The 24,945-nt window shown below is 40.8% G+C and overlaps 1 protein-coding gene across 1 annotated transcript in view; it reads right to left on the bottom strand.

The window, feature by feature from the left end:
• The window catches only part of eif4e3 (eukaryotic translation initiation factor 4E family member 3), an 88,934-nt gene extending 64,604 nt beyond the window's left edge, over positions 1-24,330 (bottom strand). The window contains exon 1 of the mRNA XM_078209447.1: positions 24,111-24,330. Coding sequence (XP_078065573.1) covers positions 24,111-24,292 — 182 coding nt within the window. The 5' untranslated portion in view covers positions 24,293-24,330. The remainder of the gene's footprint in view (positions 1-24,110) is intronic.
• Positions 24,331-24,945: the final 615 nt, after the last annotated feature.

Raw genomic sequence — 24,945 nt, 5'->3', positions numbered from 1 at the left:
GGCTCAGTTAAGTTTCTGGTCAATGGTAACTCCCAGGATGTTGATATTAGAGGATTTGGTGATGGCAATGCTGTTGAATACCAACAGCAGAGATGGTGAGATGCTTTCTTGTTGGAGACTGTCAATGCCTGGCACTTGGGCTAAGTGGAAAATAATATTGTGCCACACAAAGTTTAAATGTCATCCAAGTCTTGCTGCATATGAACACATCAGCGAATATCTGTACTTCTGAATTTATGCAGGAGGGAGGTCATTGATGAAGCATCTGAAAATGGTTTGGCTCGAGGAACTTGTGATTGGCCTCCAACAACCATCTTCTTTTGTGTTCAGTATGGCCCCAGCAGTGGAGTGCGCTTTCCCCCAATTCCTGTTGACGTCAATTTTGTTAGGGCTCCTTGATAGCACACAGTTAAATGCTGCCTTGATGTCAAGGAAAGTTATTCTCATCACACCTCACCATTAGAGACAAGTTTTTATTAATTCCAGATTTATTAATTAATTTAAATTCCATCAGCTGCCGTGAGGTGATTACAAATACTTCATGTACTGTTAGAAATGGGAGGCCTGCTGAAAAAGTAAGCAAATTAGCAGTTCTCTTGCATCTTTTGCTTGCCATTTACAAATTGTATGAACAACTATATCATAATATTTGCAGAAATACAATTAAGATCTCATAAATTCAGTGGCACTGCAACTTTAAATAGACAACTGCTACGCCACTTCAACAGGAACAAACTAAATAGTGGGGTGAGGGTTCAGTTCAGAGATGAGGTTGGGGAATTAATAGTGGGGAACAGAGAAATGGTTGAGACACTAAATCAATATTTTGCCTCAGTTTTCACAGTAACGGACATAAGCACCATTGCAATAACAGAAAATGCAGGGGTTATAGAAAGGGATGAACTTCGAACTATCACTACCACTAGGGGAAAGATACTGAGATTTAAGGCAGGCAAGGCCCCAGGTCTGATGGCCTACATCCCAGGGTCTTAAAAGTGGTGGTGTTGGCGATGGTGGATTCATTGGTTACAATATTCCAAAATTCCCTTTATGTGAAAAAGGTTCCGAATGATTGGAAAAATGCTAATATTCTTATTCCCTTATTCAAAAAGGGGAAGGCAAAATATAGGAAACTATAGGCCAATTAGTTTAACATCTGTCATTGGGGAAATTGTTAGAATCCATTCTAAACAAAGTAATAAAAGGACATTTAGAAAGTCAAAATGCAATGCATCAGAATCAGCATGGTTTTATGATGGGTAAATCATATTTGATCAATTTGTTTGAGTTCTTCAAAGATGTAACAAGCTAGGTGGATAATGGGGATCCTGTAGATGTGGAGTTGAGGTTGAGATGAGATGTGTTAAATGGCAGAGCAGGCTCGAGGAGCTAAATTGCCTCCTCCTGCTTCTAGTTCTTAAGTGGAGACCAATAGGATAAATCATAAAGTAGATCTCATAGTAATGCCTTAGAAAAAGTAGCACCGATTTAATTGTACAACAAATGGCATTCATATAGTGCTTCTAAACAAAAACGTCCCAAGAACTTAACGTTTTTTCAGATCAAAGAAAATTTGAGATTAAGCCATATAAGGAGATGTTGAGAGGTGCCCAGAAGCTTGGACAAAGTAGGTCTTGACTAGCGTTTGAAAAGGAGTGAGGTGTATTGTCAAGGAGAGGTTTAGCGAGGCAATTCCAGACCTTGCGGTCTAGGTAGTTAAAGCCTTCACCACAATTGGGGAAAATGAAAATCAGGGATGCACAAGATTCTAGAACAGGAACAGTGTAGATATCTGAGTTGTAGGGCATCAGTTCACATTTCTCTGTGTATTTGGCCGTAACCAACAATAACAATTTAAAAAAGATTTTATGTTTTGGCACAATTAGGAAACCAGAGAAATAATTTTCTCTGTTCAGGATTGGATAATGATATAGTTAAAAGTTTGCACTGTTTGTACTGTTACACCTTTCAATGCCTAAGTGTTGTCTTAGAGCTTTTGAAACTCAGAACATCACCAGTTTCTTAACAGGCTAATTAATTGCGAGCAAAAAGTATTGCAAATTATCAATGAGCTAAAACTGAGCAATTAAACATTATTATTTCTAAAGCTGACATTCACAGAACAAGTATTATCAGAACCCACTAGTTTCTTTGCTGTTTTCAGCTAACATTCTTTTGTTCACTAAGATGTTTCGAATCTGGATGAGCTCTGACAGAGGGTCATCCAGACTCAAAACTTTGGCTTTATTCTCTCCCCACAGATGCTGTCAGAACTGCTGAGATTTTCCAGCATTTTCTGCTTTTGATTCTTTGCTTCACTCTGTTTTGTGGAGCGAGGTAACATTTGTAACAGACAGACCAAATAAAAAAAATCACAACTTTCAAAGAAGAGTGTGCACAAAATGTGTCATTTAACACTAGAAAGGTACTCGAGATTTCTCTCACAAAAACGTTCACTTATATCTGACACCTGGACTTTTCGCGAAGAAAATTCAGCTACTCTGGAGGGATAAATTCTTTGTGACAGAGATATATGTATCATTCTGTGGACCTACAAATATCAGAATTTACCATACCAACTACATAGAAAGATAGATCAGAAAATTATAACACAATTGAACAAGAATATGCACGCTTGAAGATGCTTGTGGAATGTTTTGAGGTGGTGGGGGGCCCATCACAAAGTAAACACAGAACAAGAACACTTCATTTTTGTATAAATGATTTTTGTAAAAACAAAATCACACCATCATACTTTAATATTGCTGCAGTACCTATCAAGAGTAGCCTTATGCCAAAAAAAGCACCCTTTTCTTTATTATAGCAACCCGTAAATCTCAACTGCTGTCATGGTCATTATCGAAACTTAGACAATTAACTTAATGCAATTATCAAACATTGCTAACTGCACACATAAAGTAACATAGTTTCCTACCAAAATGTTTTTTTTTAAATCACTGTCTTCTACAGAAGAAGGGTCACATGGTCTTGAAACATTAACTCTTCAGATACTGCCAGACCTGCTGAGTTTATCCAGCATTTTCTGTTTTTATCCAAGTCTGGGTTGTTTACGAAAATTGCAGAGTAATGACCCCAAAACTGACTTGCTGAGTCTGTCCAGCATTTTCTGGTTTTATCCCCGAGTCTAGGTTGTTTATGAAAATTGGAGTAATGGCCTCAAAACTGTCCACTGGGGAATACCACTGCCAATCATCTCTCAGCTTGTAATGCTATATTCCATTGTTATGTTTTTATATTCAAATGTGAAACAGTTACATATATTACATAGAACTACGTAGTCATAAATGTGTTGCAGCAGTAAACTCTTCCTTTTTATATTCACCAGCACTTTTTTTTAAGCAGATTGAAGCACCAATGGGATAGGGGCTCAATTTACAGAGCATCAATTGATGAACTGTCTGACCCCAGGTGCCTCATGTCCATCACCTTGCAGGACAACTGTGCACCAATCACCAACTGGATACAACTATTAAAAAAATATCGTACTAAACATTAACATCTCAAAAATGTTTTCCTTTGCTGATTTTAAATCTTCAGAAATATGCATTGCATCAGCAAAAACAATACTGACAAAATATTTATTTAGAAAAAGAATATTTGTGTATTTGCATAAAACAGAACAAAACTGAACATACCAGTTCTTGGAACAATATGAGTCACTGACTCTTTTAAGATTGAATTCTAAGAGATTGGCATGCCTGTGTTGGCTTCTAGTATTTACATTGCCAGTGTTTTATAGCCGAGTGTTTGCATAATTGGGATAAGGAAACCAAATTGAGAACTGAAAACATCAGAAACCTGCTTATGGATTTTGGTTTTCTAGAATATGATCAAGTATTTAGCAGTGTGAGAATGGCTTTTGGCACAAGTGTCAGGGCCCTTCTCAGGAAACATTCCGATTGCGGATTTCTAATACAAAGGTTAATAGATTCAAGTAACAGAAATTGTATTGAATTAACCATTTTGATTCCAAACAGTTTGAGGACATGCTATATTTACACTTTTCACAATGCTGGCCTGTACAGTCTTTCCCCAAACACTCGGCAAAATCTGTCCAGAATGGAAAAAACTGTAATGACAACTCTAACAAATAACACATGCAATAAATAGTTTGTGCAGTTATTCTTGCGCTATATACACCCTGCAGTAAAATAGGATGATTTCAGTACCAATTGAACAGGCACTTAATAAGACTACCTCCAGTGGTTCTAGAGATAAAAAGGTTGTACTACCTATCACAATATTGGAGCTCAAATGTCAAAAATAAACAATATCACAGATGGTCTCTGCAATCAAAATTTAATCTCTGCACAGTCGCATCGAAGCAAGAAATGCACAAGTAGAAATATGAGCTTTCCTACAGCCAAATGTATTAAAAATAGATCAAGCCATACTGTGACAGCATTTTACGTAACTTCATTACTTCTGCTTCTTTGTTGATTACTGTAATATTTTATGGAAATTTTCACACTTGATACCCTGTAGAGTGCAATAATAATAGTAACTTACAATCTCACTTAATATGAATGAAACAAGAGCCAGTGTAACAATGTCATAAGCAAACTAAACAACATGAAATACAAATATCAAAACCACAACGACCATAAGAACATAAGAAATAGGAGCAGGAGTAGGCCATCTAGCCCCTCGAGCCTGCCCCGCCATTCAATAAGATCATGGCTGATCTGACGTGGATCAGTACCACTTACCCGCCTGATCCCCATAACCCTTAATTCCCTTACCGCTCAGGAATCCATCCATCCGCGCTTTAAACATATTCAGCGAGGTAGCCTCCACCACCTCAGTGGGCAGAGAATTCCAGAGATTCACCACCCTCTGGGAGAAGAAGTTCCTCCTCAACTCTGTCTTAAACCGACCCCCCTTTATTTTGAGGCTGTGTCTTCTAGTTTTAACTTCCTTACTAAGTGGAAAGAATCTCTCCGCCTCCACCCTATCCAGCCCCCGCATTATCTTATAAGTCTCCATAAGATCCCCCCTCATCCTTCTAAACTCCAACGAGTACAAAGCCAATCTCCTCAGCCTCTCCTCATAATCCAAACCCCTCATCTCCGGTATCAACCTGGTGAACCTTCTCTGCACTCCCTCCAATGCCAATATATCCTTCCTCATATAAGGGGACCAATACTGCACACAGTATTCCAGCTGCGGCCTCACCAATGCCCTGTAGAGGTGCATCAAGACATCCCTGCTTTTATATTCTATCCCCCTCGCAATATAGGCCAACATCCCATTTGCCTTCTTGATCACCTGTTGTACCTGCAGACTGGGCTTTTGCGTCTCATGCACAAGGACCCCCAGGTCCCTTTGCACGGTAGCATGTTTTAATTTGTTTCCATTGAGATAGTAATCCCATTTGTTATTATTTCCTCCAAAGTGTATAACCTCGCATTTATCAACGTTATACTCCATTTGCCATATCCTCGCCCACTCACTCAGCCTGTCCAAATCTCTCTGCAGATCTTCTCCGTCCTCCACACGATTCACTTTTCCACTTATCTTTGTGTCGTCTGCAAACTTCGTTACCCTACACTCCGTCCCCTCCTCCAGATCATCTATATAAATGGTAAATAGTTGCGGCCTGAGTACCGATCCCTGCGGCACGCCACTAGTTACCTTCCTCCAACCGGAAAAACACCCATTTATTCCGACTCTTTGCTTCCTGTCGGATAGCCAGTCCCCAATCCACTTTAACACACTACCCCCAACTCCGTGTGCCCTAATCTTCTTCAGCAGCCTTTTATGGGGCACCTTATCAAACGCCTTTTGGAAATCCAAAAACACCGCATCCACCGGTTCTCCTCCATCAACCGCCCTCGTCACATCTTCATAAAAATCCAACATGTTCGTCAAGCACGACTTTCCCCTCATGAATCCATGCTGCGTCTGATTGATCGAACCATTTCTATCCAGATGACCAATCCAATAAGATTAAAGCAGTCCTTTAATATCTTCAAGGATTTTTTAAATCCAACATTTCTCTTCCAATACAAGCCTACAGGATTGCAAGGTTATCAAATTCACAAGATATATTCCTACTGCAGATGTTGTCACTGGCTGTCTAATGTTAGCTTGGTTGTTAGTGACTTGATCTTAGAGGAATCGTCTTACCATCCTCTTCTATTATCATATCTACTAACCCAACCAGTGCTGCATTCAATGTCAGAGGGCTTCCCATTGCTTTTATTTGATTTTTACCTGTCACACACTCCATAGTTGAACATTTTAGTATCCTGCAGCTAGTCTCCTGGTTCCATACTTAGGTTCTGCAAATTGTCATTTTTGGTGATGCCCACTTTGCACTTGACAAAGCCAAGGGTCGTGATAGAAATAATGAAAATAGACCATGCAACAACTTGGCCTGTAGTTGGACATACTCTTTGTTCTAGATTAATGTCGGAAGTACTAGTTTTCTGCGACATACTTTTTCATCTTTCTTAAACATCACATTTAAAATGCATTTTTTGTCTTCAAGTTTCACACCTCCTTGGCCTCAGATGCCATCAAATTCACAGGATTGTGTACTTAAAAACAAATGCACTGGGCTAAAAATGTATAACAAACACCAAAATGGCCCTTGAATAACACCACTGCATCGTTAATTAGCAGTATCTCGCCTAACATTTTCTTTTCAAGTGCAGCAACTCATGCGCATAAAAGTAATTTTGCAACGTAGAATATAAGCAATTAACACTGTTATTCTTCACAATGTTGGTTCAGGCTTGAAAATGACAAAGTACGCTCAGAGTTGAATTTATACCAGATTTATGCCTCAGCTCTGGAATTGTCTTCAAATGAATAGTCAACGAGAAAATTACCCATTTATGGTTGCCCTCGGTTTCCTGTTATGTAGCTATCCATGCAAATAAATTACTCTAACACCATGAGTTTTTATTTTCCACAGTAACCTTGGATGTGGCACCTTATCAAAGATCTTCTGAAAATCTAAGTACAGTACATCCACCAGTTCCCCTTTATCCACAGCACAAGACTCCTTCAAAAGAACTCCAAACATGATTTCCCTTTCACAAAACCATGCTTACTCTGTCTGATTGACTTGAACTTTTCCAAGTGCCCTGCCATAAAATAGCTTCTAACATTTTCCTTATGACAGATGTAAAGCTAACTGTCCTGTGGTTTCCTGCTATGAATTTCAAAACTGGGTTTAAATTTGTTAAACACACAAACTTTAGTGTCAGCATATGATTTACCATTGGCCATCTCTGTAACAAGCACATTATATTTATCCATAACAATTTGTAGCATCAATATATGGTACAACTTTATTTTCCTGCATCATCAACAGATGAAGGTTTATTTACTCAAATCACTGCATTTGTTACATAAAGTATTACGCATTTATTTCTTCCAAAGTTCTGTTGACTAAACTTGAAGATTTTTGCAATTTTTGTTTTGCTCGCCAAGTAAATATTTACTTACAGCCAATTTCAGGTGAATTCATCAAATGATAGCATTTGAAAATTAAACAAATAAGTTATATTTCCATAAGAGATGCCACATGAGTTGCGTCGGCATTGTTTATATTATGGGACAAATCTGGCAACAACAAAATAGAAAGATTTTCACATACATGTTAGGAGAGTTTTTACTCTTTTTTCAATTCTAAACATCCAGTTCGTAGCCACCAACTCCACCACCCTCAACGGCCACTGTCTGAGACTGCACATCACTTGTATATTTGACAAAATTGAGGTTCCAACACATGTTCTTTCCATCACCAAAATCATAATCTTTCACCTCTAATATCGCCCTTCTCCATTCTTCTCTCAGCACACCTGCTGCTGGAGCACTCACCCATTCCACTTTTACCTCTAGATTTCATTATCCCAATATTCTCGTAGTGTGTCTCCAATTTTGTACTCTCTATAGACTTCAAAACCGAGCTGTCTAACAATGCATTATTTTAAAATTCTCACCCCACTTTTCAAATCATTCCATGGACTTGCTCCTCCTTATCTGTGCAACCTCTTCCTGGCTGAAAACCCTTACCAGACTGCTATGTTTCTCCAATTCTGGCCTCTTGTGCATCCTTAATTTTAAATGCTCCACCTCTGGAGCAGTCAAGTTCTGAAGTTCCCTACCTAAAGCTCATTACCTTTCCAGCCTCCCAAAGACATTCCTCAAGACCAAACTCTTTTTGGTCATCTGTTCTAAAATCTCTATGTAGCTTGCTGTCAAATTCTGTTTGGCAATGCTCTTGTGAAGTGACTTGGAATCTTTTATTGTGTTTTTTAATAAAATATCTAAATGCAAGTTGTCGCCGACTTCAGTTGACCTGCAACAAAAACAAAATGGTCCATATGCCAGTGACATCTTGTAAAAACTAAAGGGCGTATCTAAGAGTTAAATTTTGTAGGTTACATGGTCCTGAAAATGTGCAACCAGTCCAAGGCTTGGGTTTGGGCAAACAAGAAAACAATACATGCTTCAAAATGGGTGTATATCTTCTAATTCTTTCTCCTTTTGTAAAGAGGAAACAGATGTTAGAATTATTTTAAAAATATTTTTGGGAGGTCTATATCTGCAAGATTGCATTTTAAACTATATAATAATCTTAACATCCAAGGGTACTGAAGACGGGAATGGGTTAATAAACTTTGTAACACTTAAGCATTGACCCGAACTCTGTAATTTGGTGAGAAATACTGTAGAACTCATGTTTACGTTAGGGTGTTTTCATGTTCATGTATCCAAACCAGATAAGAGACACAGCTGTCTCTGCCAATTGTGCTCAGGAATGTGACTAACTGAGCTAGCAGAATCAGCTAAACAGACTCCATTTTCATGTACCTTTGTTTAACACGGTGAAGCTGACATGTATGCCTTCTGTCTTCGTATAACAATAGATTCATATATATTCATTATATGCTAGTCATCTATACTATTTTAAACTGATATAAATTGCTATAATAGGCTCTTGTGTTTTAGTTAACCTGTTTGTGCAAACTTATAATCTAAACAACCCACAGGAGTCCACATAAGACAAAACACAGCCTTGACACTGCCACCGTGACGTGGACTATGCGAAGGATGGAATAGCTGAGAAGGCAGTAATTATGGGAAGATGACGACACAGCCAGGGGCGGAAAATTGTGTAAATGTTTAATCTTGACCTGTATTCAGTGAGAAGTCTGAGGCCATGTTAGGCATCGGACCTCTCCCAAAATTGTGAAAATAAACACTGCACTTTGACCTACGACTAGTCTCAGGAGGTATTTTTACCTACAACAGGTACAGCAGAAATTACAATCTTTCCCGTATGTTTTAACATAGCCACAGAAGCTATCGAGTCTGCTCCGCCAATGAGATCATGACTGATCTGATATATTCCTCAACTCCACTTTACTGCCTTATCTCTAAGACCCTTGATTCCCTTAAGATGTTTAGCATAGACTTGAACATACTTAACGACCCAGCCTCTAAGGTAAAGAATTCCACAGATTCATTACCCTCAACCGAATAAATTCCTCTTTATCTCGGTCTTAAATGAACAACTCTTACTCTGAGATTAGCCCTCTGGTCCTAGACTCTTCTACAATGAGAAACAACTCTTAGCATCTACTCTCTCAAGCCTCCTGAGTATCCTACATGTCTCAATAAGGTCGCCTCTCATTCTTCTAAACTCCAATGAGTACAGGCCCAACCTACTCAACCTCTCCTCATAAGAAAATCCCTCCATTCATAGGATCAACCTTCTCTAGTCTGCTTCCAATGCCCGTATATATTTCCTTAGATAAGCGGATCAAAACTGTTTACAATATTCCAGGTGAGAATGTCTTATATAGTTTTAGCAAGACCCCCTATTTCTATACTCTATTCCATTTGAAATAAAGGTCAACATTCCATTTGCCTCCCCAATTACCTGCTGGACTTGCATATTAACTTCTTGTAATTGATGCATATGGACCTCCCAATCCCTGTGCTGCAGTTTTCTGCAGTCATTCTCCATTTAAATATTCAGCTCCTTTATTCTTTCTAACAAAGTGCATAACTTGACATTTTATCTTCCAAGTTTTTGCCCATTTAGCTAACCTTTCTATATCCCTCTGCAGACTCTGTCATCCTCACCACTTCAGCCAATGTTTCTCATCATTCCATTATAAATACCCTAATTTAAGTGCAGCACAGTTGTTCCTGACCAAGTTTCTCTCACTCAAACTGAATGCTGTAGAAGGAAATTTCAAATCAGCTAGTGAGATTCACAGACAGATGTAGTCTTTTAATGACAGGATAGGTAGAAGGGGTTAAATGATTTATAACAAGTTAATATGGACAGTTTGTTCATATGTGAATGAAATAACAAAGAACAAAGAACAGTACAGCACAGGAAACAGGCCCTTCGGCCCTCCAAGCCTGTGCCGCTCCTTGGTCCAACTAGACCAATCGTTTGTATCCCTCCATTCCCAGGCTGCTCATGTGACTATCCAGGTAAGTCTTAAACGATGTCAGCGTGCCTGCCTCCACCACCCTACTTGGCAGCGCATTCCAGGCCCCCACCACCCTCTGTGTAAAAAACGTCCCTCTGATGTCTGAGTTATACTTCGCCCCTCTCAGCTTGAGCCCGTGACCCCTCGTGATCGTCACCTCCGACCTGGGAAAAAGCTTCCCACTGTTCACCCTATCTATACCCTTCATAATCTTGTATACCTCTATTAGATCTCCCCTCATTCTCCGTCTTTCCAAGGAGAACAACCCCAGTCTACCCAATCTCTCCTCATAGCTAAGACCCTCCATACCAGGCAACATCCTGGTAAACCTTCTCTGCACTCTCTCCAATGCCTCCACGTCCTTCTGGTAGTGCGGCGACCAGAACTGGACGCAGTACTCCAAATGTGGCCTAACCAGCGTTCTATACAGCTGCATCATCAGACTCCAGCTTTTATACTCTATACCCCATCCTATAAAGGCAAGCATACCATATGCCTTCTTCACCACCTTCTCCACCTGTGTTGCCACCTTCAAGGATTTGTGCACTTGCACACCTAGGTCCCTCTGTGTTTCTATACTCCTGATGACTCTGCCATTTATTGTATAACTCCTCCCTACATTATTTCTTCCAAAATGCATCACTTCGCATTTATCCGGATTAAATTCCATCTGCCACCTCTCCGCCCAATTTTCCAGCCTATCTATATCCTGCTGTATTGCCCGACAATGCTCTTCGCTATCCGCAATTCCAGCCATCTTCGTGTCATCCGCAAACTTGCTGATTACACCAGTTACACCTTCTTCCAAATCATTTATATATATCACAAATAGCAGAGGTCCCAGTACAGAGCCCTGCGGAACACCACTGGTCACAGACCTCCAGCTGGAAAAAGACCCTTCGACCACTACCCTCTGTCTCCTATGGCCAAGCCAGTTCTCCACCCATCGAGCCACTTCTCCTTGTATCCCATGAGCCTTAACCTTCTTAACCAACCTGCCATGTGGGACTTTGTCAAATGCCTTACTGAAATCCATATAGACGACATCCACGGCCCTTCCTTCATCAACCGTTTTTGTCACTTCCTCAAAAAACTCCACCAAATTTGTAAGGCACGACCTCCCTCTTACAAAACCATGCTGTCTGTCACTAATGAGATTGTTCCGTTCTAAATGCACATACATCCTGTCTCTAAGAATCCTCTCCAACAACTTCCCTACCACGGACGTCAAGCTCACCGGCCTATAATTTCCTGGGTTATCCCTGCTACCCTTCTTAAACAACGGGACCACATTCGCTATCCTCCAATCCTCAGGGACCTCACCCGTGTCCAAAGAAGCGACAAAGATTTAATAACGGTGTTAAAATAAATGAATATGATTTTGTCAAAGCATTGAATGTATTTTAATATATAATGTGTGTTGTTTGTCTCAGTAAAAAAGAGCAAATGCTGCAAAGTGTAATGGTAAGGTCAGGTCAGAGCTATAAACTGGCAATCCATTTGAAAGCAAAGGTAAGCATTAGAAGTTTCAAGTTTTTGGGACAGATGTTCTCACATTATAGCGACATACTTTGTCCAGACATAAGACAGTGCATTTCAAATGCACTATGTCTTGGCAATGTGCTGGTGGGAAGGGTTCATCTATGGAAAGCTTCCATAGTTACATAGCAACCAGGAAGTGGGTTTAGCCAAAATGGGAAGATGTCCGGAATTGAATGGACTATTGACATATATTATACTGAATGGCATATTGGAATTGACTGAGATACTCTGTCAAAAACTGGACGGACATGTGAACACTAAATAAATTGTTTTTAAGCTAATGAAGAGGCATATCTTAGATAACAGAAAGTATAATCGTTCTGTATTTTGGCTGAGCGCCTCAGATTTTTGGGGAGGTTTCACAGCCCTGAACCTTAGCTGTCTAACCCTCTGAAGACCTCTGAATGGCCGCATGTTAATGTATTGTTTGTCTTGTATGATTTTTGTATTTTTAAATTTTGTTTACGTCTTTTGAACAGAGATTTTGCCTTTTGCGAGTTTTTGAACAGAGTCTAAGCTTTTAGACATTGATCACCTTTATAAACGAAATTGTCCACTGCAAGTGCTAAATTCTATTATGTTATGGTCACTGCTTCCTAGGGGATCCTTTCCTGCCTCATTACACATCAGATCCAAAACTGCCTGATCCATGGTTGGATCCACAATGTACACTTCTAGTACACTGTCCCAAATACACTAAGAATTCTTCTTCATGGTTACCTCAGCCAATCTGATTTTCCCAATGTACATGAAGATTAAAGTACAACCTGTTTTTCACGCCCTTATTATATCCTGACTTATTCTCTGACCTATGGTCTGGGGAGCCCATAGACTACTTCTACCAGTGCCTTTTTGCCTTTGTTATTTCTTGCCTCTACCCATTTGGATTCTACATCTTCTGATCCAAGATCATTTCTTACTATTGTACTTATTCCAACTTGCAATGACAAACCTACCCTAATAGCTTTTTTCTTTTCTGTCTGTCCTTATGAAACGTCACGTGCCCCTGAATATTTAGGTCCCAGTTTTGATCTCTTTGGAACCACATTGCTGTAATGGTTACAAGATCATATCCATTAACCTCAATTTTTGTCGTTAATTATTTAGTGCCGAATGCTATGTACATTTAAGTCGAGCTATTAATTTTGCCTTATCTTTTTTCCCTTTTTGACCCAATTTGCTATTTTTCATACATTTGTGCACTCTGTTCCTTCCTGTCACACTGTGGGTATCATTACTTAAATAGTTGCCTTGTAATGCTGGCATATCCTTTTACTTTGAAAACCTACACATCCCTTCTCCAGATCCATTCCCCTCTAAGAGGGGATTCAGATTAACCTGGGACTAAAAGACTCAGGAGTAGATTAATTTAGAGTGAAGTCACAAAATGCCTAGAATACATCTTACAAAGGTACCTGTTTGCATGGAGGCACATATTACCACTGTTAGAGAATTTAGACATGTATTTCTAAATATTCTGTATTAAAAGCATATACCTTGGTCAATGGCACAATGCTCTAAGGCATGATGGGACTTAGTCAAGTAAAATGAACCACATTTTTCGGAATAGTAGAGCTACTGAGTCATGGGGAAAAAAAGCAATTCTTAACAGCATCTCTAGGGATCTTCCAAGGACTGCTAAAGTTCTCAGACAGGTCAAATGAATAGACCACACATTGCACAAGATAAGGGGAAGTCTAATAAGGGGAATGTTAGGAGACTGTGAGAAAAGCTTTCGAAGTCCACGAACTCACGCAGACCCATGCGGTCAGAGTGTAAATATTATTGGCCATGATAAATAACCCATGCTAATAATGATTGGCTCACACACTGCTGGGGAGAGCAAAAGGGCGGGCAAGTGACTTTTGAAATTTGCATAATTGTAATACTGAATGTACTTTTAGAGTGGCTTTGAATTGCCACCAAAACTGCTCTCCCTCGTTGCGTTGAACCAGGCCCGGGAAATAAAGGAATGTCTTTAACCAGAATACTGCCTCCGCAAGTCTTTGTATTAGTTGAGCCAGATTAATGCTTAGTCTCTGAAAAACACCCTATTTATTTTAAAGCCTTCTCTACTTTCCTAGTTATGCAGTTTGCAAGAACACTGGCCCTGGCACAGTTCAGTTATAGGCCAGCCCAACGGTAAAGCGCCCACTTTCCCCTGTACTCATACCAGTGCCCGACAAACTGAAACCCACTTCTGCCACACCTGTCTTTGAGCCATGTAATCATTCTTTTAACTTTATGCACCTTACCCTAACTTGGACAGAACTCGGGTGATAACCCAGAAGTTCTGTTGTTTAATTTAGTGCTCATCTCCTCAAACTCTCTTTGCAGAACCTCTTTCCTCGTGTGCTACCTATGCCATTTGCCCCTATATGGGCCACGACAACCAGATCTGCTCTCTCCTCTTCAAACCTGTTGGACAACTGCAGTGGCAGACACTCCTGCCTTCTGTGCCCCCTTATCTGCCTCAGCTGGAGTCACACTCTCTTATCCTGACCACTTTCAAAACTGGAAAATGTAATCCCAAGGGGTGTGACCAAACAAAGGTTCCAGGTAACTCTCTCTCCCTGATGTGTTGCAGTGATCTCAGCTCAGATTGCAGCTCAATGACTCTGGGCTGAAGCTCCTCAAGCCACTGACACTTACTACAGATGTGTTTGCCCTGCATAAAGTCCGCATCCACAAGCTCCCACATGCTGCAGCCTTGACACATCACCTGCCCTGCCAAACTTATGATCTTTAACTAATTACTTGAGTTATTCAATTATTTTCTTTTAGATATTAAACTTAGCATAACTACAGGACAAATTCAAACCTTCGGAAAATTGACCTTGACCATGTATGGATATTCACCAGGTACTCACCAACAGCCCACCTCCTCCCCTGTAGAATAACAGAAATCAATTCTACAGGGTGAAAGAGTTAGAAAAGGAATACCACCCTGCCCTCCTCACCAAACTCCCACATTCTGTCCAAAGTCGCACTCAGTGAGAGTGCCTGAATTCATATTTTCTGAACAAAGGAACTAGCTGAGCCCAGATACAGCAGAAACCAGTTCAAGCTAGCTTTCTTCATTAGTTAACTCTTTCAGTTGCTACCAGTAGCTAGCTTCTCTCCCCCTACTTAGGCCCCGGATGAGATTTACAAGTTAAACAATGCTGGCAGTTAAATGTTAAACACAAATACAAACAAAATTAGATTTTTATAAAGATATTTATTCTATGGCGAGCCATTGAGATAGATCAAACGGGAAATATGGCATATTAGTAGCCAGATAGCTTCTGAGTGTTCAGGAGAGGACAACAGCTGATAAGCAGTCATGACCATTGCCACGCCCAGCTAGAAAGCAGAACACTCCCAAAGAACAGAATTTGAGGCTCCAAGCAGCTGTTTGCAAACCTCAGAAACACTCCGAATCGGAGAAGGACTTCCTAAACTTAAAGATAGCTTGTGGGTGTCAACTATGTGCTGGATTTACCTCAGGGAGGTATATTATATGGGATGTTGAGTTGGGACAAGGAACTTTCTCAGAGTTCAGGAAGGTCGATGGGAAAGGGTTAATTCCATAAGATACTGTGTGTCGCCATTATTTTAGTTAAGTGTACCTTTGTATTCGTAGAATCCCGGTGGTAGGCCGAATGGCCTCTTCTGCACGACTCTCCAAAGCAGCACCCTACCTAAACCCAATCCCCTGCCCTAACCCCACACAATGATCATGGCTAATCCACCTAACCTGTACATCTTGGACACTAAGGGGCAATTTAGCATGGCCAATCCACCTAACCCAGCATATCTTTGGACGGTGGGAGGAAACCCACACTGACACAGGGAGAACATGCAAACTCCACAGTCACCCAAGGCAGGAATCAAACCTGGGTCCCTGGCACTGAGGCAGCAGTGCTAACCACTGTGCCACCGTGCTGCCTGTTCCGTATTGTGGCTTTTCTTGTTGTGTACTTCTTTTAAGTTAATAAACATTATTTTATTTGAATACTCCTCACTGGCTTGCATATTCTTCTGCGCAATGCATCAAAACGCAAAATGCACATTTAAGAACCTGTGTTCCATGTTATCCTTCTGGGTTTTAGGAAACTGTCACACCTAACAACAGCGAGATTTTTAACAAAGCCCATGAAAATGACCGCACTGAATAGTGAACAGGTTGAAAAAGATACGGCCTACTCCTGGTCCTATTTCTTGTGTGCTTGTGCTCAATTTAGCTTTGTTTTACTGTATTTACACCAAATTCTGAATATTCTAGGTTTGGGTTCTGAGTAACTTACTGCCCCCACTGTTTATATCAGACATGTTGCATGAATGGATTTGGTCAACTATAAGCATCTGAGCCAGAGTGAATGGGAACAAAGAAGGAAACAAATAGAAGACTGGATTCCAATTCTTCCTCACAGTTGCTGTTAATAAAATTTAACATGCAAATGGATCAAGATAGCTTGTTCACAACACAAATTAAGTATTTTTCAATGTTCCAAAACTACCAGCTGAAGAATTAAGAGTGGACATATTGCAGAATTCCATAAATCTTTACAATACATACTGGTAACTGAAACGTGGATATTTGCTAATGAATTATCTAAGAAAGAATTTAAATACAAATAAGGTAAAGAATAAAAAGAAATTACTGAAATGCCTGAAACAACAGAAGTACTTAATGTTATTGGCACTTTTTAAAAATTGACTCCAGTGGTACTGGCAAAGAGCATTATTTGCAAATGATAAGTGTAGATGGTGTAAACGATGGGTCCATAATTGCATCAGCAATAGACCAAATCATCTGGTACATCGAGTGAAACTACTTTTCACACAAATGGAAACTTTGAGAATTGCTGTCTAGTAAATCCCTTCATGTCCTGTGAAGTTGCATACTAAACAATGTGAAGTCACACAAGACTCAAGTAACAAGGGTGGAATTTTCTGTGTAGTTGCATTCATATGTAAAGCATATCTGCCGTAAAAGATCGAAGAAATTTTTAGCACAAATGCGTTTCACACATAATTAGGCTACAGAGTTTTTTGGTTCTTGTGCCCATCTATGGATCCTTGCACTTGAACTCATCTTGTTTCAATATTGGGCTTTGCCCCCAGCTAAAGAGCTACACACATTAATTTCCAGTAATTATATTGTTCAAATCATACGGATGCAAGGTTAGACCCAAAATTCTGGGTGCAGCAAAAAAAAAGATAATTTTTCTAATCTTGCAGTGGTTTTTTGAGCAATTAAAAATATTCGAGACCCTCACTTTAGTTTTGTGTTTGAATGCATTTTTATGGCAACAGTGTATGTAATATGTATTAATGATCGTTAGATGTTTTGAAACTTCAAAATGTAAATATACAGTTTAACACCAGCAGTTTCCTCAGAGCCTAGTTGTTCAGCTGAATTCTGCTTATTTACACCTATTTTCAGTATAGTGAGATTGCCAGGAAATTTGAACGTAAACAGACATTGGCAAAATGAACATAATTTTAGGACTAACTTCTTGTTTGCACTTCCATAGGAAATCCCACCCAGCTAAGTAAGAGAGAAAAATTTGTGGGCTAAAGCATTAAGTAAACTTAGATCGCAGTTCTATGTGGAATGAAAAGAGCCCAGAAGTCTATTACGAATTGTAACATTCAAAATTTGCGAGTCTGGATCAATAGAAATTACTTCAGGGATCAGTGCCCATAGATTACTTCAAGGACACAAAATGACCTATTTATTTAAACACTGATCAGACTTGACAAAACAACATCAGTGATGAAGCTGCAGATCCATTACATCACAGTTGTTTGTTGAACAAATATTGTAACTAGTAATGTCAACAGTTGTTCTATTTATATAATACCCGTTAAATAAACTGTTCTTTTTATATTTCAAAGTGGACAGAAGTTTTGTTGTCAGGAATGTATACATGTACCATATGCCCCTTGAACTACCCATTTGTGGCTGTGGCAAAATCAACACCATTAGGAGTAGTAAGCAACAAAATTCAGTGTTAAACTAACTTGGCTCAATACAAAGGCCAGCCAGCAACACAAACTACCAACTTTTGCAGAAAACTTGCCGAGTTTAATCTTGGTGCAACACAATTTTCCAAAAGCAGCATCTGTATTTTCTTTAAAGTGACATTTTCTTACTAGTTTAAATACTGATGCCTAATTTATTAAGTAAGAAGTCTCACAACACCAGGTTAAAGTCCCACAGGTTTATTTGGTAGCAAAAGCCACTAGCTTTCAGAGCACTGCTCCTTCGTCAGATGGGTGGGATTTCAGTTCACAAACAGGGCATATAAAGACACAAACTCAATTTACAAAATAATGGTTGGAACGCGAGTCTTGACAGGTAATCAAGTCTGTAACTTGCAACACTATCTGCAACCCCCATGATTTGCAAAATCTCACTAACTGTCCTGTCTGGAGACAATACACATCTCTTTAACCTGTGCTTACCCTCTCTCCACTCACATTATCTGTACCTTTAAGACTTGATTACCTGTAAAGACTCGCATTCCAACCATTATTTTGTAAATTGAGTTGGTGTCTTTATATGCCCTGTTTGCGAACCGAAATCCCACTTACCTGACGAAGGAGCAGCGCTCCGAAAGCTAGTGGCTTTTGCTACCAAATAAACCTGTTGGACTTTAACCTGGTGTTGTGAGACTTCTTACTGTATTTACCCCAGTCCAACGCTGGCATATCCACATCATAATTTATTAAGTTCCAGTGAAATAAAAAAGTTTTTGATAAAACAGATATTCTAGAATTGGACAGAAGCTTGTTTAAATTTTATCAAGATAACAATTTTTTTAATGTCCCTCGAAACCTCCGAAGGAAATTCAGGAAAAATGTTCCATTTTAAAAGTTGAGCACTTTTCAAATTATTTCAGCTCACAAGAAGGCCACTGAAATAAAAAGCACATTCTCAAGCATTTCACACAATGTGTGGGCTTTTACATTGATCCTACCATCAACCATTCACTTCTGATACCACCAGCGTCCAACAGACTTAATTTCAATCATCTTCAATAAAATACTTGCATTAACTGTGAATTATGGTAACAGACCAGGAGAAAATTACACTTTGGTTGTTCTTTGACAATATTGACATGGGCAAGGCAAATTTGGCATTTAATAATATTAGTTCAGTCAGGTTTCTAGCCATTAGATTATTGATGGAAAAAAAATCTCAGTATGGCACACCGTAATACACTCCATCACAGGGAATATCATCGTTTTCAATTACTTTCCATCTACACCATTTTTGAACACAGTGTTGAACCAAAAAAGGCATTAAATTATCTGCATGGAAAGAACTCAAAATATAGTGCAGTGGCTTGTTCATGTTATAGTGTTGAGTTACTCTCTAATTTTTGCATGACTGACCATGCTACTGTTTTGTGCATGTGTGCGCGCATGTATAGATGCTTCATACCACTCCACTCACATCCATATTCCAATTAAGTTCTTGCAGAGAACACAGTTTAAAAATAGCTGCAAGTTTTTTGACAGTGTATTGTTTTAATTGTATGAATGTACAGTACTGGCATTTATATGAACTTCCATGTCCTCAGCACAACCAAAAGCAAATCACAGCTTACAAAGTACATCTGAAGTGTTTCATGATCACCAGACATCGCCAAGTGCTTCACGGATAAAATGTTTTTTTTGAAGTATAGTCACTGCAATAATAGAGGAAACATGGCAGCTAACTTGCACAGTAAGAAGTCTCACAACACCAGGTTAAAGTCCCACGGGTTTATTTGGTAGCAAAAGCCACTAGCTTTCAGAGCGCTGCTCCTTCGTCAGATGGATGGGATTTCAGTTCACAAACAGGGCATATAAAGACACAAACTCAATTTACAAAATAATGGTTGGAATGCAAGTTTTTACAGGTAATCAAGTCTTAAAGGTACAGACAATGTGAGTGGAGAGAGGGTTAAGCACAGGTTAAAGAGATGTGTATTGTCTCCAGCCAGGACAATTAGTGAGATTTTGCAAGCCCAGGCAAGTCGTGGGAGTGACAGATAGTGTGACATGAACCCAAGATCCCGGTTGAGGCTGTCCTCAAGTAATTTGCACACAGGAAGCTCGCACCATCAGCAATGTGATAATGACCAGATCATCTATTTTTGTGAAGTTGATAGAGGAATAAAGATTAGCCAGATCACAGGGTATAATTCCCCTGCTCATCTTCAAAATAATGCCATGGGATCTTTTACATCCACTCGAGCAGGCAGATGGGGGCTTCTCAACATTTCAACTGAAAAATGACACCACACTGTGCTGGAGAACTAATCTGGAGTGGGACTAGAATCCCAAACCTCATGACAAAGAAAGAATGGGACTCAAAAATCTGCTCCAACTGCACCACCACTCCTTTTCCTCCACCCCCACACCTCCCACCCACCCAGAAGTCAAACAGCATACTGAGTAGGATAAGAAAGCTTGCATCAGATGCAAAGAACTCATACTGCAGAACGCAGTCAGATGGCTGTATAAACACAGAACAAGAATATCTAAAGGACAGTAGACCCAATTAGCTGCTTAAAAGGTGTGAGACATGGACATGGTTCTCATTGAATAGTTTAAACCTGTTTTCACAAAAGATAGGAACAAAGCAGGGAGGTCTATGAAATATTGGATAAACATGATAAACATACTGAGGGAGGAAACATTAAAGTGTTTAGCATACATGCAAGTGGATAAATCACCAGACCAAGATAAATCGTATCCCAGGCTGAAAAGGGAAGCAAGGGAAAAAATAGTGTAGGCTCACATTATCATTCTTCAAATTACTCAGGCAGCTAATGGTGCCAGAAGACTGCTGTTGTAACATTGTGCTGTTAAAGGTAGGAAATGGATAGCTTAAGTAATGATGTGGAGATGCCGGTGTTGGACTGGAGTAAGAAGTTTAACAACACCAGGTTAAAGTCCAACTGAGGAAGAGAGCTTCTGCTACCAAATAAACCTGTTGGACTTTAACCTGGTGTTGTTAAACTTCTTACTAGCTTAAGTAATTACAGGGCAGTCAACCTAACAACAGTGGTGGTCAAATGACTGGAAAAGATTCACGCAGTATAAATTGTCATTTAGAGAGATACAGTTCAATCAAAAACAGTCAGCATGGATTTGTTCAGGTGAGACCATATCTAACTGGATTGAATTTTTTGAGCAGGTAACAATAAGGGTTGGAGGGTAGCACATTTGATACGGTTTGATATATGAATTTCAGCAATGCTTCTGAGAAGGTCCCACATGGAAGACTGGTCAGAACATTAAAAGCTCATGGGATCAAAGGGAAAGTGCCAATTAGACCCAAAAGTAGCTCACTGGCAGGAAACAAAAGGTTATGGTCACTGGTGTTTGTGAAACTGGAAGATTGCTTTCAGTAGGGTTCTGCAGGATTCAGTACTGAGTTCCTTGCTGGTCACGGTACATAACAATGACATCGATTTTGTTTGTCAGATGATTATGAAGTTTGTAAATTCTAGAAAATTAGCCCTGTGGTTGAAAGTGAGGAAGAGAGCTGTAGACTGCAGGAAGATATATCGATGACTAATTAATTTCTGATTAAGTAGAAAAATGGTAAGACCAGTAGAAAAGATGGTCAAGAGGGCGTTCTTTCCTTTGTTGATTGAGGCCTAGAGCATATGATAAGTCATGCTATAAATCCATAAAATATTAGTTGGAGTGTGTTGTTCTGGTCACTGCATGACAGGAAAGATGATCACACTGGAGACGAGACAGAAGAAAATTATGAGGAGATTGCCAATAATGGAGAACTGTATCTATAAAGAAACATTGGGGCTTGGAACATATTGCCTGTAAAAGGGTGTTGGAGATAGAACCCCTCAAAGCATTACTCTTAAATTTGTATTTGAGGTACCATTGCCCACAAGGTTATGGACCAAGAGCTGGGAGGAGGAAATAGACTGGCGAGTTCTTTTTCAGCCACAGACATGATGGGCCAAATGGCTTTCTCCCTCTGACATAAATCTTTCGTTATGCTGGTTGACTATTTTTGATGTGGAGATGCCAGCGTTGGACTGGGGTAAGCACAGTAAGATGCTGATATGTGCGATCTTCTTGGAGATCCTCTTCACTTGGAGCCGGCAGTTTGCGGTGTCGATGGTAACCATGATGTGGAGATGCCGGCGTTGGACTGGGGTAAGCACAGTAAGATTACTGTGACTATTTTTGGCCAGGGAACTCCCTTGTTCTTCAAATCGGATTGGGAACTTTTACACCTATCTGAGGAGGTAGAGGAGGCCTCAGTTTAACTTTTCATCTGAAAAACACCTCCAATAGCACGGTACTCGGTACTGCACTTATGTATGAGTGTGGATTATACGCTCAAGTCTCGACTGGGCCTCGAGTCCACAACCTTCCAACTCAGATGCAATGCTTCCACGGTTGTCAAAATTCAGTTTGGGCACTTCACTCTCCTGTTTCCAAGCACCTTCTACATCAATGCAATACAAAAGCTACCTACTGAGCAATGTAACTTCCGTCAGGAAAGATACAAAGCCTGAACACGTACCAACCGACTCAAGAACCGGTTCTTCCCTGCTACCATCAGATTTTTGAATGGACCTACCCTATATTAAGCTGATCGTTCTCTTCACACGATCTGTAACTGCAACACTATATAAGAACATATGAAATAGGAGCAGGAGTAGGCCATCTGGCCCCTCGAGCCTGCCCTGCCATTCAATAAGATCATGGCTGATCTGAAGTGGATCAGTTCCACTTACCCGCCTGATCCCCATAACCCCTAATTCCCTTACCGATCAGGAATCCATCTATCCGTGATTTAAACATATTCAACGAGGTAGCCTCCACTACTTCAGTGGGCAGAGAATTCCAGAGATTCACCACCCTCTGAGAGAAGAAGTTCCTCAACTCTGTCCTAAACTGACCCCCCTTTATTTTGAGGCTGTGCCCTCTAGTTCTAGTTTCCTTTCTAAGTGGAAAGAATCTCTCCACCTCTACCCTATCCAGCCCCTTCATTATCTTATAGGTCTCTATAAGATCCCCCCTCAGCCTTCTAAATTCCAACGAATACAAACCCAGTCTGCTCAGTCTCTCCTCATAATCAACACCCCTCATCTCTGGTATCAACCTGGTGAACCTTCTCTGCACTCCCTCCAAGGCCAATATATCCTTCCGCAAATAAGGGGACCAATACTGCACACAGTATTCCAGCTGCGGCCTCACCAATGCCCTGTACAGATGCAGCAAGACATCTCTGCTTTTATATTCTATCCCCCTTGCGATATAGGCCAACATCCCATTTGCCTTCTTGATCACCTGTTGCACCTACAGACTGGGTTTTTGCGTCTCATGCACAAGGACCCCCAGGTCCCTCTGCACAGCAGCATGTTGTAATTTCTTTCCATTTAGATAATAATCCAATTTGCCAGTATTTCTTCCAAAGTGAATAACTTCGCATTTGTTTTCAGCACTCTCTCCCATGTACTTTATGAATGGTATGTTTTGTCTGTATAGCACACGAGAAACAATACTTTTCATTGTATCCCAAATGCATGCATATCAATTCAAAACAACTACCCATTTTATTCAGATTGTGGAAGAAAAATAAAGTCGTTCAAAGTTCCTGAAACCAGGCAGTGTTTGAACTGCAAAGTTGCAGCATCACGTATTCTGCCTTCAACTTTTCTTCTAACTCCAGCACAATAGCAAAAACTTCAAGTTTCTCAAGAATCCGAAGTGTTTTGCTGTCCAAGTAAAACTATGATGAAATCTCTCTTTGGCTGCAGACGAAGTAAGAAAATTGATGGTGGAAAGTGCAATACTACTTATGATTACTGAGTTTCCTTCTTCACTTGTACCCGGGATCATTCAACCCTGACGACACCCTTCCCCAAATCCTCACTCAACCCTGGGGTTCATCCTGTCTCTCCCCCCGCCCCCGCGGAATCAGGTCTATTTTCCTGGTGGGGCTGAAGTGGGGAGGGTGATGCACGTCCTGGCGACCGCGACCACCCCCACTCCCAAGACCCACTGGTTTACAATCCAGGCCCTCCCTGGTCACCGCGGCCCAACTCCACTCACCTATCCAGCCAGAAGGTCCAGGGCGAGTTCAGGGGGACTCCGGACTTGTCGTGACTGTTGATCTCCTCGATGTGCCCCTGATCGAGGTGAATGGTATCCTGCTCGGCGGCCGGCAGGGTGGCCGCGCTCTCCCTCTGCTTCTCCAGCTGCAGCTGTAAATCCTGGCTCGCCGGGATCGCCATTTTCAATAACCAGCCGCGGGGCGGGACAGGGGGTGGGGGGAGGCAGGCAGGCGAGGGCGAGGCGGAGAGCGCATGCGCGCCGCCGCGGGACAGGACCGCTGACGTCACCCAGAATACGTCACACACCTGCTCGGCGGTGATTGGTCGCGGGGAGCTGGGGCAGGAGCTCGCGGCTGTCCAGGTGCAGGGCGGACGGATGTGGCACTGAGTGAATGAATGGAATCATAGAATGGTTACAGCGCAGCAGACCATTCAGCCCGCCACGCCTGTACTAGCCCTCTAAAGGAGCAATGTTCCAGAGCTTCAGGTTTCCAAGTGTCTAGGTCACCAACAACTTGTCCTGGCCCCTCCACACTATAGTTAAGAAAGCCCACCAAACCCTCTACTTTCTCAGGAGGCTAAAGAAATTCAGCATGTCCGCCTCAACTCTCACCAACTTTTACAGATGCACCATAGAAAGCATTCTTCCCAGATGTATCACAGCTTGGTACAGCTCCTGCTCTGACCAAGACTGCAAGAAACTCCAAAGGGTCATGATCGTAGCCCAGTCCATCACACAAACCGGTTTCCCATCCTGTCTACATTTCCCGCTGCCTCAGAAAAGCAGCCAGCATAACCAAGGACCCCTCGCATGCCATACATACTCTCTTCCA

This window comes from Mustelus asterias, chromosome 3, assembly GCF_964213995.1.
Source record: "Mustelus asterias chromosome 3, sMusAst1.hap1.1, whole genome shotgun sequence".
NCBI lineage: Eukaryota > Metazoa > Chordata > Chondrichthyes > Carcharhiniformes > Triakidae > Mustelus > Mustelus asterias.
Note: the sequence above shows the minus strand (reverse complement) of the source record. Positions and strands in the feature narration are given on the sequence as shown.